The 14797-nt window shown below is 38.9% G+C and overlaps 1 protein-coding gene and 13 non-coding genes across 14 annotated transcripts; all 14 read right to left on the bottom strand.

Moving 5' to 3' along the window:
* Positions 1-22: 22 nt before the first annotated feature.
* Positions 23-105, bottom strand: trnal-cag. Its single transcript has one exon. It is a non-coding gene; the product is annotated as a tRNA-Leu (tRNA).
* A 1400-nt stretch (positions 106-1505) lies between these two features.
* Positions 1506-1588, bottom strand: trnal-cag. Its single transcript has one exon. It is a non-coding gene; the product is annotated as a tRNA-Leu (tRNA).
* Positions 1589-1728: 140 nt separating this feature from the next.
* On the bottom strand, positions 1729-1811 carry trnal-cag. The gene has a single exon. It is a non-coding gene; the product is annotated as a tRNA-Leu (tRNA).
* Positions 1812-1951: 140 nt separating this feature from the next.
* trnal-cag lies at positions 1952-2034 on the bottom strand. Its single transcript has one exon. It is a non-coding gene; the product is annotated as a tRNA-Leu (tRNA).
* A 1400-nt stretch (positions 2035-3434) lies between these two features.
* Positions 3435-3517, bottom strand: trnal-cag. Its single transcript has one exon. It is a non-coding gene; the product is annotated as a tRNA-Leu (tRNA).
* Positions 3518-3657: 140 nt separating this feature from the next.
* Positions 3658-3740, bottom strand: trnal-cag. Its single transcript has one exon. It is a non-coding gene; the product is annotated as a tRNA-Leu (tRNA).
* Positions 3741-5140: 1400 nt separating this feature from the next.
* On the bottom strand, positions 5141-5223 carry trnal-cag. Its single transcript has one exon. It is a non-coding gene; the product is annotated as a tRNA-Leu (tRNA).
* Positions 5224-5363: 140 nt separating this feature from the next.
* On the bottom strand, positions 5364-5446 carry trnal-cag. The gene has a single exon. It is a non-coding gene; the product is annotated as a tRNA-Leu (tRNA).
* Positions 5447-5586: 140 nt separating this feature from the next.
* trnal-cag lies at positions 5587-5669 on the bottom strand. The gene has a single exon. It is a non-coding gene; the product is annotated as a tRNA-Leu (tRNA).
* Positions 5670-7069: 1400 nt separating this feature from the next.
* Positions 7070-7152, bottom strand: trnal-cag. The gene has a single exon. It is a non-coding gene; the product is annotated as a tRNA-Leu (tRNA).
* A 140-nt stretch (positions 7153-7292) lies between these two features.
* On the bottom strand, positions 7293-7375 carry trnal-cag. Its single transcript has one exon. It is a non-coding gene; the product is annotated as a tRNA-Leu (tRNA).
* Positions 7376-7515: 140 nt separating this feature from the next.
* On the bottom strand, positions 7516-7598 carry trnal-cag. The gene has a single exon. It is a non-coding gene; the product is annotated as a tRNA-Leu (tRNA).
* A 765-nt stretch (positions 7599-8363) lies between these two features.
* trnal-cag lies at positions 8364-8446 on the bottom strand. Its single transcript has one exon. It is a non-coding gene; the product is annotated as a tRNA-Leu (tRNA).
* Positions 8447-10713: 2267 nt separating this feature from the next.
* LOC117751511 lies at positions 10714-14718 on the bottom strand. The gene is made up of 8 exons (XM_034563425.1): positions 14639-14718; positions 12988-13683; positions 12771-12842; positions 12412-12655; positions 11989-12042; positions 11763-11873; positions 11453-11527; positions 10714-11335 (listed from the first exon to the last, which is right to left on the bottom strand). Exons 2-4 carry the CDS (start codon positions 13676-13678, stop codon positions 12582-12584), a joined length of 837 nt encoding a protein of 278 aa, XP_034419316.1. The 5' UTR covers positions 13679-13683; positions 14639-14718; the 3' UTR covers positions 10714-11335; positions 11453-11527; positions 11763-11873; positions 11989-12042; positions 12412-12581.
* Between the last annotated feature and the right edge of the window lie 79 nt (positions 14719-14797).

The raw sequence follows: 14797 nt of genomic DNA on the forward strand, positions 1-14797 counted from the left end.
TTATTATGTAATAAACACTTTCTGTCAGAAGTGGGATTCGAACCCACGCCTCCAGTGGAGACTGCGACCTGAACGCAGCGCCTTAGACCGCTCGGCCATCCTGACTTACAAAAGCCTAAATACTGTGGAAATCATCGTAGATATAATAAGGTGGTGCAATAATTACAACACAAGATCGTAAATTCTTAATATAATAATATAATATAATATGACAACGAATAAAATAATATAATTCCATCAATTGTTGTTGTTATATTATATTATTTTTTTCCCAACATCGTATTACTATCATCATACCGGCTTTCAACCGGTAATAAACATTTTCAGTCAGAAGTGGGATTCGAACCCACGCCTCCAGTGGAGACTGCGACCTGAACGCAGCGCCTTAGACCGCTCGGCCATCCTGACTTACAAAAGCCTAAATACTGTGGAAATCATCGTAGATATCATAAGATGGTGCAATAATTACAACACAAGATCGTAAATTCTTAATATAATAATATAATATAATATAACGACAAAATAATATAAGTTCAATTGTTGTTGTTGTTTTATTATATATTTCCCAACATCATATTATTATCATTATACCGGCTTTCAACCGGTAATAAACACTTTCAGTCAGAAGTGGGATTCAAACCCACGCCTCCAGTGGAGACTGCGACCTGAACCTTAGACTGCTCGGCCATCCTGACTTACAAAAGCCTAAATTCTGTGGAAATCATCGTGGATATCATATGGTGGTGCAATAATTACAACACAAGATCGTAAATTCTTAATATAATAATATAATATAATATAACGACAAAATAATATAATTCCTACAATTGTTGTTATATTATATTATTTTTTTCCCAACATCATATTATTATCATCATACCGGCTTTCAACCGGTAATAAACACTTTCTGTCAGAAGTGGGATTCGAACCCACGCCTCCAGTGGAGACTGCGACCTGAACGCAGCGCCTTAGACCGCTCGGCCATCCTAACTTACAAAAGCCTTAATACTGTGGAAATCATCGTAGATATCATAAGGTGGTGCAATAATTACAACACAAGATCGTAAATTCTTAATATAATAATATAATATAATATAACAACGACAAAATAATATAATTACTACAATTGTTATTATATTTTATTATTTTTTTCCCAACATCATATTACTATCATCATACCGGCTTTCAACCGGTAATAAACACTTTCTGTCAGAAGTGGGATTCGAACCCACGCCTCCAGTGGAGACTGCGACCTGAACCTTAGACTGCTCGGCCATCCTGACTTACAAAAGCCTAAATTCTGTGGAAATCATCGTAGATATCATATGGTGGTGCAATAATTACAACACAAGATCGTAAATTATTAATATAATAATATAATATAATATAACAACGACAAAATAATATAATTCCAACAATTGTTGTTGTTGTTATATTATATTATTTTTTTCCCAACATCATATTACTATCATCATACCGGCTTTCAACCGGTAATAAACACTTTCTGTCAGAAGTGGGATTCGAACCCACGCCTCCAGTGGAGACTGCGACCTGAACGCAGCGCCTTAGACCGCTCGGCCATCCTGACTTCCAAGAGCCTAAATTCTGTGGAAATCATCGTAGATATCATATGGTGGTGCAATAATTACAACGACAAAATAATATAATTCCAACAATTGTTGTTGTTGTTTTATTATAATAATAAATTATTATGTAATAAACACTTTCTGTCAGAAGTGGGATTCGAACCCACGCCTCCAGTGGAGACTGCGACCTGAACGCAGCACCTTAGACCGCTCGGCCATCCTGACTTCCAAGAGCCTAAATTCTGTGGAAATCATCGTAGATATCATATGGTGGTGCAATAATTACAACGACAAAATAATATAATTCCAACAATTGTTGTTGTTGTTTTATTATAATAATAAATTATTATGTAATAAACACTTTCTGTCAGAAGTGGGATTCGAACCCACGCCTCCAGTGGAGACTGCGACCTGAACGCAGCGCCTTAGACCGCTCGGCCATCCTGACTTACAAAAGCCTAAATACTGTGGAAATCATCGTAGATATAATAAGGTGGTGCAATAATTACAACACAAGATCGTAAATTCTTAATATAATAATATAATATAATATGACAACGAATAAAATAATATAATTCCATCAATTGTTGTTGTTATATTATATTATTTTTTTCCCAACATCGTATTACTATCATCATACCGGCTTTCAACCGGTAATAAACATTTTCAGTCAGAAGTGGGATTCGAACCCACGCCTCCAGTGGAGACTGCGACCTGAACGCAGCGCCTTAGACCGCTCGGCCATCCTGACTTACAAAAGCCTAAATACTGTGGAAATCATCGTAGATATCATAAGATGGTGCAATAATTACAACACAAGATCGTAAATTCTTAATATAATAATATAATATAATATAACGACAAAATAATATAAGTTCAATTGTTGTTGTTGTTTTATTATATATTTCCCAACATCATATTATTATCATTATACCGGCTTTCAACCGGTAATAAACACTTTCAGTCAGAAGTGGGATTCAAACCCACGCCTCCAGTGGAGACTGCGACCTGAACCTTAGACTGCTCGGCCATCCTGACTTACAAAAGCCTAAATTCTGTGGAAATCATCGTGGATATCATATGGTGGTGCAATAATTACAACACAAGATCGTAAATTCTTAATATAATAATATAATATAATATAACGACAAAATAATATAATTCCTACAATTGTTGTTATATTATATTATTTTTTTCCCAACATCATATTATTATCATCATACCGGCTTTCAACCGGTAATAAACACTTTCTGTCAGAAGTGGGATTCGAACCCACGCCTCCAGTGGAGACTGCGACCTGAACGCAGCGCCTTAGACCGCTCGGCCATCCTAACTTACAAAAGCCTTAATACTGTGGAAATCATCGTAGATATCATAAGGTGGTGCAATAATTACAACACAAGATCGTAAATTCTTAATATAATAATATAATATAATATAACAACGACAAAATAATATAATTACTACAATTGTTATTATATTTTATTATTTTTTTCCCAACATCATATTACTATCATCATACCGGCTTTCAACCGGTAATAAACACTTTCTGTCAGAAGTGGGATTCGAACCCACGCCTCCAGTGGAGACTGCGACCTGAACCTTAGACTGCTCGGCCATCCTGACTTACAAAAGCCTAAATTCTGTGGAAATCATCGTAGATATCATATGGTGGTGCAATAATTACAACACAAGATCGTAAATTATTAATATAATAATATAATATAATATAACAACGACAAAATAATATAATTCCAACAATTGTTGTTGTTGTTATATTATATTATTTTTTTCCCAACATCATATTACTATCATCATACCGGCTTTCAACCGGTAATAAACACTTTCTGTCAGAAGTGGGATTCGAACCCACGCCTCCAGTGGAGACTGCGACCTGAACGCAGCACCTTAGACCGCTCGGCCATCCTGACTTCCAAGAGCCTAAATTCTGTGGAAATCATCGTAGATATCATATGGTGGTGCAATAATTACAACGACAAAATAATATAATTCCAACAATTGTTGTTGTTGTTTTATTATAATAATAAATTATTATGTAATAAACACTTTCTGTCAGAAGTGGGATTCGAACCCACGCCTCCAGTGGAGACTGCGACCTGAACGCAGCGCCTTAGACCGCTCGGCCATCCTGACTTACAAAAGCCTAAATACTGTGGAAATCATCGTAGATATAATAAGGTGGTGCAATAATTACAACACAAGATCGTAAATTCTTAATATAATAATATAATATAATATGACAACGAATAAAATAATATAATTCCATCAATTGTTGTTGTTATATTATATTATTTTTTTCCCAACATCGTATTACTATCATCATACCGGCTTTCAACCGGTAATAAACATTTTCAGTCAGAAGTGGGATTCGAACCCACGCCTCCAGTGGAGACTGCGACCTGAACGCAGCGCCTTAGACCGCTCGGCCATCCTGACTTACAAAAGCCTAAATACTGTGGAAATCATCGTAGATATCATAAGATGGTGCAATAATTACAACACAAGATCGTAAATTCTTAATATAATAATATAATATAATATAACGACAAAATAATATAAGTTCAATTGTTGTTGTTGTTTTATTATATATTTCCCAACATCATATTATTATCATTATACCGGCTTTCAACCGGTAATAAACACTTTCAGTCAGAAGTGGGATTCAAACCCACGCCTCCAGTGGAGACTGCGACCTGAACCTTAGACTGCTCGGCCATCCTGACTTACAAAAGCCTAAATTCTGTGGAAATCATCGTGGATATCATATGGTGGTGCAATAATTACAACACAAGATCGTAAATTCTTAATATAATAATATAATATAATATAACGACAAAATAATATAATTCCTACAATTGTTGTTATATTATATTATTTTTTTCCCAACATCATATTATTATCATCATACCGGCTTTCAACCGGTAATAAACACTTTCTGTCAGAAGTGGGATTCGAACCCACGCCTCCAGTGGAGACTGCGACCTGAACGCAGCGCCTTAGACCGCTCGGCCATCCTAACTTACAAAAGCCTTAATACTGTGGAAATCATCGTAGATATCATAAGGTGGTGCAATAATTACAACACAAGATCGTAAATTCTTAATATAATAATATAATATAATATAACAACGACAAAATAATATAATTACTACAATTGTTATTATATTTTATTATTTTTTTCCCAACATCATATTACTATCATCATACCGGCTTTCAACCGGTAATAAACACTTTCTGTCAGAAGTGGGATTCGAACCCACGCCTCCAGTGGAGACTGCGACCTGAACCTTAGACTGCTCGGCCATCCTGACTTACAAAAGCCTAAATTCTGTGGAAATCATCGTAGATATCATATGGTGGTGCAATAATTACAACACAAGATCGTAAATTATTAATATAATAATATAATATAATATAACAACGACAAAATAATATAATTCCAACAATTGTTGTTGTTGTTATATTATATTATTTTTTTCCCAACATCATATTACTATCATCATACCGGCTTTCAACCGGTAATAAACACTTTCTGTCAGAAGTGGGATTCGAACCCACGCCTCCAGTGGAGACTGCGACCTGAACGCAGCGCCTTAGACCGCTCGGCCATCCTGACTTCCAAGAGCCTAAATTCTGTGGAAATCATCGTAGATATCATATGGTGGTGCAATAATTACAACGACAAAATAATATAATTCCAACAATTGTTGTTGTTGTTTTATTATAATAATAAATTATTATGTAATAAACACTTTCTGTCAGAAGTGGGATTCGAACCCACGCCTCCAGTGGAGACTGCGACCTGAACGCAGCACCTTAGACCGCTCGGCCATCCTGACTTCCAAGAGCCTAAATTCTGTGGAAATCATCGTAGATATCATATGGTGGTGCAATAATTACAACGACAAAATAATATAATTCCAACAATTGTTGTTGTTGTTTTATTATAATAATAAATTATTATGTAATAAACACTTTCTGTCAGAAGTGGGATTCGAACCCACGCCTCCAGTGGAGACTGCGACCTGAACGCAGCGCCTTAGACCGCTCGGCCATCCTGACTTACAAAAGCCTAAATACTGTGGAAATCATCGTAGATATAATAAGGTGGTGCAATAATTACAACACAAGATCGTAAATTCTTAATATAATAATATAATATAATATGACAACGAATAAAATAATATAATTCCATCAATTGTTGTTGTTATATTATATTATTTTTTTCCCAACATCGTATTACTATCATCATACCGGCTTTCAACCGGTAATAAACATTTTCAGTCAGAAGTGGGATTCGAACCCACGCCTCCAGTGGAGACTGCGACCTGAACGCAGCGCCTTAGACCGCTCGGCCATCCTGACTTACAAAAGCCTAAATACTGTGGAAATCATCGTAGATATCATAAGATGGTGCAATAATTACAACACAAGATCGTAAATTCTTAATATAATAATATAATATAATATAACGACAAAATAATATAAGTTCAATTGTTGATGTTGTTTTATTATATATTTCCCAACATCATATTATTATCATTATACCGGCTTTCAACCGGTAATAAACACTTTCAGTCAGAAGTGGGATTCAAACCCACGCCTCCAGTGGAGACTGCGACCTGAACCTTAGACTGCTCGGCCATCCTGACTTACAAAAGCCTAAATTCTGTGGAAATCATCGTGGATATCATATGGTGGTGCAATAATTACAACACAAGATCGTAAATTCTTAATATAATAATATAATATAATATAACGACAAAATAATATAATTCCTACAATTGTTGTTATATTATATTATTTTTTTCCCAACATCATATTATTATCATCATACCGGCTTTCAACCGGTAATAAACACTTTCTGTCAGAAGTGGGATTCGAACCCACGCCTCCAGTGGAGACTGCGACCTGAACGCAGCGCCTTAGACCGCTCGGCCATCCTAACTTACAAAAGCCTTAATACTGTGGAAATCATCGTAGATATCATAAGGTGGTGCAATAATTACAACACAAGATCGTAAATTCTTAATATAATAATATAATATAATATAACAACGACAAAATAATATAATTACTACAATTGTTATTATATTTTATTATTTTTTTCCCAACATCATATTACTATCATCATACCGGCTTTCAACCGGTAATAAACACTTTCTGTCAGAAGTGGGATTCGAACCCACGCCTCCAGTGGAGACTGCGACCTGAACCTTAGACTGCTCGGCCATCCTGACTTACAAAAGCCTAAATTCTGTGGAAATCATCGTAGATATCATATGGTGGTGCAATAATTACAACACAAGATCGTAAATTATTAATATAATAATATAATATAATATAACAACGACAAAATAATATAATTCCAACAATTGTTGTTGTTGTTATATTATATTATTTTTTTCCCAACATCATATTACTATCATCATACCGGCTTTCAACCGGTAATAAACACTTTCTGTCAGAAGTGGGATTCGAACCCACGCCTCCAGTGGAGACTGCGACCTGAACGCAGCGCCTTAGACCGCTCGGCCATCCTGACTTCCAAGAGCCTAAATTCTGTGGAAATCATCGTAGATATCATATGGTGGTGCAATAATTACAACGACAAAATAATATAATTCCAACAATTGTTGTTGTTGTTTTATTATAATAATAAATTATTATGTAATAAACACTTTCTGTCAGAAGTGGGATTCGAACCCACGCCTCCAGTGGAGACTGCGACCTGAACGCAGCACCTTAGACCGCTCGGCCATCCTGACTTCCAAGAGCCTAAATTCTGTGGAAATCATCGTAGATATCATATGGTGGTGCAATAATTACAACGACAAAATAATATAATTCCAACAATTGTTGTTGTTGTTTTATTATAATAATAAATTATTATGTAATAAACACTTTCTGTCAGAAGTGGGATTCGAACCCACGCCTCCAGTGGAGACTGCGACCTGAACGCAGCGCCTTAGACCGCTCGGCCATCCTGACTTACAAAAGCCTAAATACTGTGGAAATCATCGTAGATATCATAAGATGGTGCAATAATTACAACACAAGATCGTAAATTCTTAATATAATAATATAATATAATATAACGACAAAATAATATAAGTTCAATTGTTGTTGTTGTTTTATTATATATTTCCCAACATCATATTATTATCATTATACCGGCTTTCAACCGGTAATAAACACTTTCAGTCAGAAGTGGGATTCAAACCCACGCCTCCAGTGGAGACTGCGACCTGAACGCAGCGCCTTAGACCGCTCAGCCATCCAGACATACAAAAGCCTAAATTCTGTGGAAATCATCGTAGATATCATAAGGTGGTGCAATAATTACAACACAAGATCGTAAATTCTTAATATAATAATATAATATAACAACGACAAAATAATATAATTCCAACAATTGTTGTTGTTGTTATATTATATTAATACATTATTATGTAATAAACACTTTCTGACAGAAGTGGGATTCGAACCCACGCCTCCAGTGTAGACTGCGACCTGAACGCAGCGCCTTAGACCGCTCGGCCATCCTGACTTACAAAAGCCTAAATTCTGTGGAAATCATCATAGATATCATAAGGTGGTGCAATAATTACGACACAAGATCGTAAATTCTTAATATAATAATATAATATAACGACAAAATAATATAAGTTCAATTGTTGTTGTTGTTTTATTATATATTTCCCAACATCATATTATTATCATCATACCGGCTTTCAACCGGTAATAAACACCTTCTGTCAGAAGTGGGATTCGAACCCACGCCTCCAGTGGAGACTGCGACCTGAACGCAGCGCCTTAGACCGCTCGGCCATCCTGACTTACAAAAGCCTAAATACTGTGGAAATCATCATAGATATCATAAGGTGGTGCAATAATTACAACACAAGATCGTAAATTCTTAATATAATAATATAATATAACAACGACAAAATAATATAATTCCAACAATTGTTGTTGTTGTTATATTATATTAATACATTATTATGTAATAAACACTTATGAGCCATTTGGAAAAAAAATATGGATTCAAATGTACCTGTCTACCCAGTGGTATTGTGCCTTCTCTATGCCTGCTGTGCTGTAGCGCCGTGCTAGTCCCTCGTGCATGGGCTTCAGGGACTTCTCCGTCTCAGACTGCACCATCACCCATGAAAGGATCATCCAGTTCTCATTCATGACCGCATACGAGGACATGGTGCCGGATGAAAAGGTGACCTTCCTCGCAATTTTGCGGGTGTGGTCCGAGCGGAAAGCCTGTCCAAAGGTCCCCTGTAAAAGTGTGTTGATGGCACTCTCCTGGTGTTGGTACTCGTGCAGCAAGCAGTCAGCCAGGTAGTGAGAAGACACAATGATCCCGTTCCAGCCATCTGAATCACTGTACTCGCCGAAGGGAGCCGGCTTTGTTTCCTGTCGCAAGAACTGAGTGATGGTTCTTTGGTCATACTGTCCTGCCTCCCCATCCATGACATTTTGGCAGCTGAGGAGGTGGGCCAGGTGAGCCCGTTCAAACTTCAAGTGCATCACCTCCATTACCTGCTTTGTCATGTCGCTGGGGGAGTTACCTGTCCGCCTGAGCTCGTCCATGACGGATTTACATATTGCCTTCTTGTAATCAAGGAGTTCCACAAGGTTCTGTGCTTGGACCAATTTTATTTACCTTATATATGCTTCCTTTGGGCAATATTATCAGGAAACACTGCATAAACTTTCATTGCTATGCAGACGATACTCAATTATATCTATCGATCAAACCAGAGGAGACCAACCAGCTCGCTAAAATTCAAGAATGTCTTAAAGACATAAAAACATGGATGACCTGCAACTTCCTGATGTTAAACTCAGACAAAACTGAAGTTATTTTACTCAGCCCTGAACACCTCAGAGATCAATTATCTGGTGATGTGGTTTCTGTAGATGGCATTTCCCTCGCATCCAACACCACTGTAAAGAATCTAGGCGTTATCTTTGACCGAGACTTGTCCTTTAACTCCCACGTTAAGCAAATCTCAAGGATTGCATTTTTTCATCTACGTAACATTTCAAAAATCAGGCACATCTTGTCTCAAAAAGATGCAGAAAAGCTGGTTCACGCGTTTGTTACTTCCAGACTAGATTACTGCAACTCCTTATTATCAGGCTGCCCTAATAAGTCTCTTAAATCCCTCCAGTTGATCCAGAATGCTGCAGCTCGTGTACTTACAAAAACTAAGAAAAGAGATCACATTACTCCTGTATTAGCTGCGCTGCACTGGCTCCCTGTAAAATCAAGAATCACATTTAAAATTCTTCTCCTCACCTACAAAGCCTTGATTGGTGATGCACCATCATATCTTAAGGAGCTTGTAGTACCATATTGCCCCACTAGAGAGCTGCGCTCACTAAATGCGGGGCTACTTGTGGTTCCTAGAGTCCTAAAAAGTAGGATGGGAGCAAGAGCCTTCAGTTATCAAGCTCCTCTTTTATGGAACCAGCTTCCACTTTCAGTCCGAGAGGCAGACACAGTCACCTCATTCAAGAATAGACTTAAGACTTTCCTGTTTGATAGTGCTTATAGTTAGGGCTGAATCAGGTTTGCCCTGGTCCAGCCCCTTGATATGCTGCTATAGGCTTATAGGCTGCTGGGGGATGTTTTAGGATACACTGAGCACCTCTCTCCTCTTCTCTCTCTCCTTATGGATACATTTACATCTCTCCATTGCACCTTATTAACTCTGCTTCCTCCCCGGAGTCGTTGTGACTTCACGTCTCATAGGGTCCATTGGACCTGGAGATGTCTGATGCCTGGTGAGCCGGCCTCCCACCTTGGCCCTGCTGATGCCCCGCCCCCTCCTCTCTACCTCCTTCTGTTTCATGGATTGGAGTTCCATTCATACATTGTCATATTCATGTAATGTGTTTATGTAACTTTGTAAATGCTGTTCATTCTGTACACATGACATCTATTGCTTCTGTCCATCCGGGGAGAGGGATCCTCCTCTGTTGCTCTCCTGAAGGTTTCTTCCCTTTTTTCCCTGTGAAAGGTTATTTTTGGGGAGTTTTTCCTGATTCGATGTGAGGTCCTGGGACAGGGATGTCGTATGTGTACAGATTGTAAAGCCCTCTGAGGCAAATTTGTAATTTGTGATATTGGGCTATACAAAATAAACTGAATTGAATTGAATTGAAATTGTACGTCAGGATGGCTGGCAAGAGGTTTGTGTACCTCTTTGGGAGTTTGTCAAGCCACAGTGGGTTGTCAGCGTACCACTTTTTTTTGCACACTTTGCAGCACAGCCTGGATGACAACAGGTAGTACTGTCCAGTGATGCCAACAACGACACGAGGTCTACCAACACCTGCAGAGGCAACTTGAGGCCGTGCACAACCTCCCATACACGGCAGAGTGTCGTTGTTCCTCATCCTCCCCATGAGGTTATTGTTCTCTGGCTTCCATATAAAAAATGGATGGAGCTGAAAGTACTTTGGGGAAGGAAGATCGGAGATGCTGTCAATCAATTCAGGCTGGGGAGGCAAACGCCACAATGACACCATCTTCATGGGGTTCCGCACAGGAATGGAACCTGGCCAGAGACCCATAGATTCCAGCTCCGTCTTCATCCAGATCCTCTGCTGCTGTGAACAGTTCCACTGGCTGACATCGTGGTCGTAGCCAGGAAGCTGTGGAGGAGGACAGGTGGGGACAGCTATTGGCCTGGGTAAAGGCTCACCTGGTCAGACGAGAATAAAGACATAGTAAAAGACAAATTAGTACGATTTTGGGTGTGACTATTTCATATTTTTAAAATGTGCACAACCAAATTTAAAAAAAACATTCAAATACTGACTTTGATCTCTGTGTGGAGTTGGCAGTTGACCGGGCTCTGCAGACGTCTCAGGAGAAATCAGGAGCTCCTCTGATCCTATAGAGAACATTGAACATGTTATTATTATTGACAATAAGATTAAGCAAGAATGTAACATGACATTTGTGAAACTCGGCGAGCTGTACACTGGAGTGCTGCCTACTTTTGGTCCGAAAACAGTGCACCAGTATCTAATTTACAACCATGAAGATTTTAAAGAATAAACAACCGTTTTGATGTACACTACATAAGGATATTTGTAGGATGCAAATACAGGTAAAATACTAGGTACCAGGAACTGTGGCAGTCGCCTCTGTTGACAGATGAGCTGCTCCTTCGGGCATCAGACACATGAGCTCCTGGGGAACGGGCACAGGTCTCTTTACGGATGGTAATGCAGGGGCTGCAAGGAGAGAAGGATCACAAAACAAGAATCAATTCATGGTTTATAACTAATATAAGCACAGTCAATATGACAGATAATGTTTCAATGAATGACATAATGTTGATACATTTACCATCTACTTGTGAACCCTTAGCCTTGGCTGGTGCAGCCAGTGTAGCAGATGGTACTGGAACGGAAAAACCCTTGTTTGTTATTTATACCCTTGTTTGTTATTGATATTTTGACAATACACAAAAAACTACTGTTAGTAAAGGCAACAAATATCTTTACTTCACCTGCTTTTTTCTGCCAAATCCAATCAAACTGACTGTTTCTAACATTATTATATAAAGAATATACTTCATTCATACATGTGTTTATGTTGGAATGGGTTAATATTCAGTAGCCAGTCATTGTGATTTAACCTAGGCAGGGGAAGCAACAGGACACACTTCAAACACATCAAACACATGCAATCAGGTGTTAGTAACACATCAGTTTCACATGTACATTTTTTTCTTTTCATCCATATAAGAAAACAAAGTCTGATACGTACCCTCATCATGACTGGAATCAATTCATAGTCACTAGGACAATAGGTAGAACACCAAAAGACAAACATGACCAGAACGTGGTCAACATGAGACGGGATGAGAATAGTCATGCTTCATGTGGGATAAGAATTCATGGTCCCAGTTGTGTCGGTCGACGGCAGGACGCTTTGGGTTAAAGACCTCTTTCTCTTCTCAAAGGCTGTCGTTCTCTGGCAGATGATGACGATGAGGATGATGCAAAAACAGCTGTTAAACACAAACAAAACAATATCATAAATGCTGAAAAGCATTCGCATTAACTGTAAACGATTGTGAATCTTCAGCTAGTAGGGACAAAGAAATAAAAGACATGTTTCCTCACAGCTCTGCACGTGTTGCTTGGAAGGAGAGATACCCAGCATCGCTCTCTCCAGCTCTTCATCTTCATCCATCACTGTGATGCAAACAGACAAGAGTTAGAAAGTCATTAAAGAAATATCTTCTTGTATTTGGGCTTGTATGACTTTAATCACAATTAGTATGATGGAGGTGTATTCTCTTCTGTGTGTATGACAAAGCAAATAGGACACCAGACCCACCAATGGCTTCAGCAGGAGCATGTGAGGCGTGTGTCATCAGAGAGGACACGGTGGGTGGATGCAGCTTCTTCTGGAGGTAGAGTTGGAGCTTGTGCATCGTTGTCCCCGCAGCACACTTTGTCTTCACAATGAAGGATGAATAGCCATCCTCCCTGCTGTCCCAAATCTCTCGCCAGGTGTTGTTGGCACGAGAGCCAAAACCAACCAGCTGGTCGTCCTCCGATGCTGCTGCTGCCACAACTGGCTTTTGTTCCTCATAGCTGAGAAGAGATTGGATTTCTGGAAAGATGAGGGAATAGGTCACAAATGACAGTAGGCTGTCCTTGTTGTGCCCCGCTGCCATGAACAATCCTGCAGCCTCCTCCTTTTGCTGGTTCCTGATCAGGTAGATGGTATACCCAATGTCATTCTCCAGAAGCCAGCGGAAGGACTTCCCCTTGTACTTCCCAAACTGCAGGATGTAATCTCCAGACACTTCAGTTTTATCTGAAGGGTCTCCTCCTCTCTGGCGGACCACAGTCAGCGCATTTTGCCTGACCAGCTCCTCCTTGACAGGTGCAGACTTGTCCTGCAGAGACGGGTTGTCTTTCAGGACTTTGGCTGCGTCAGTCGGATCCTGACGGAGAAATCCCCGTGGTCCCTTACGGAATGAAACGGCCATTCTCCCAGGATAAAACAAATGTTTGCGCATTTTTCCTGTTATGACAAAGAGTAGAGTATATTAATACGTTATAGACAGGCATTGTTTTCATACCATGGAATTAGTGTACCTTAAGTGCCTGTCTTTTGTTGAGGCACACTATTTACATTTCAATGGAAGACTACTACCCCCCCATCTCCTGTGGGTTAAACCCTTTGAACTAATGGAAAATAACTTGAAGGTGAATTCACAACCTCCCCCCCACAGTCATGTGACTCAAATAACACTGAAGTGTGAAGTGTCTTATCAAGAATTTCAATTCACCTTTTGAACATCCCAAAAAGACATGCATCAGACTATGAGTATACTTTTATATAAACAACTTTATCACATTCTGGTGTTCTCTGTTGTAACAGTGGTGGAAGAAGTACACAGATCTTCAATTTTAGTAAAAATAATATATTAATGCCACCACATGGTGGTCCTGCATTTAAATAAATGACTCAAGTAAAAGTGAAGTACCTCAAGTATAATTACCCACTACTATGTTTTAATATGCTGCTGGTAATTTAATCTATAATACCAGTTTTATTAGTTGAGTATATGTTGTATTATAACCTTAATCTGCTACGTAACTAGTGACTCATTCTTTCAAATAAATGTGGAGCAGTTAATATACGTGACTACAAACTGCATCTTAGTAACGTTATTCAGCGGAGCGGTGCACGTTTACGTGACGTGAAAAAAAAGAAACACCGTTCTTTCACTGCGTGTATTTGTCGTAATATATATAGTACAGTATTGATATGATTATGTTTACTGACGTACAGAAGACAACGCTTTATTATATATTTGAATGCAGTCACGTTAACTTCCAGACACGAAAACCCGACAAAGTCACACATGGATAAACAAAACTGAAGAAACACGACGAACTTTACAGCTGTTAAGTGAACCAGAGACTAATTATCATTACATTTGAGTTCATTGTGATTAATTTGAATGACTTACTGTTTCACGTAACAACGGAGAGCTCCAGGAAATGCGTGCTGTCGATACTCTTCTCCGGCTGCGACTGGCGGAGAGACCCGGGGAGGAAGTCTCCCAAACGAAAAGCGGCTCCACGGCGCTGCGAGCGGCCAAAGATATATTACATCGGCGAGTTTAGGC

Source organism: Cyclopterus lumpus, chromosome 22, assembly GCF_009769545.1.
Source record: "Cyclopterus lumpus isolate fCycLum1 chromosome 22, fCycLum1.pri, whole genome shotgun sequence".
Classification (NCBI taxonomy): Eukaryota; Metazoa; Chordata; class Actinopteri; order Perciformes; family Cyclopteridae; genus Cyclopterus; species Cyclopterus lumpus.

Excerpts from the sequence above, each read along its gene's own strand:
- LOC117751511 (XM_034563425.1), bottom strand. The coding sequence starts at position 13,678 with ATGCGCAAACATTTGTTTTATCCTGGGAGAATGGCCGTTTCATTCCGT. Across the intron at positions 12,843-12,987 it reads TGCTCCTGCTGAAGCCATTG|TGATGGATGAAGATGAAGAG; the intron begins GTGGGTCTGGTG and ends TTTGCATCACAG. Across the intron at positions 12,656-12,770 it reads CAAGCAACACGTGCAGAGCT|CTGTTTTTGCATCATCCTCA; the intron begins GTGAGGAAACAT and ends TGTGTTTAACAG.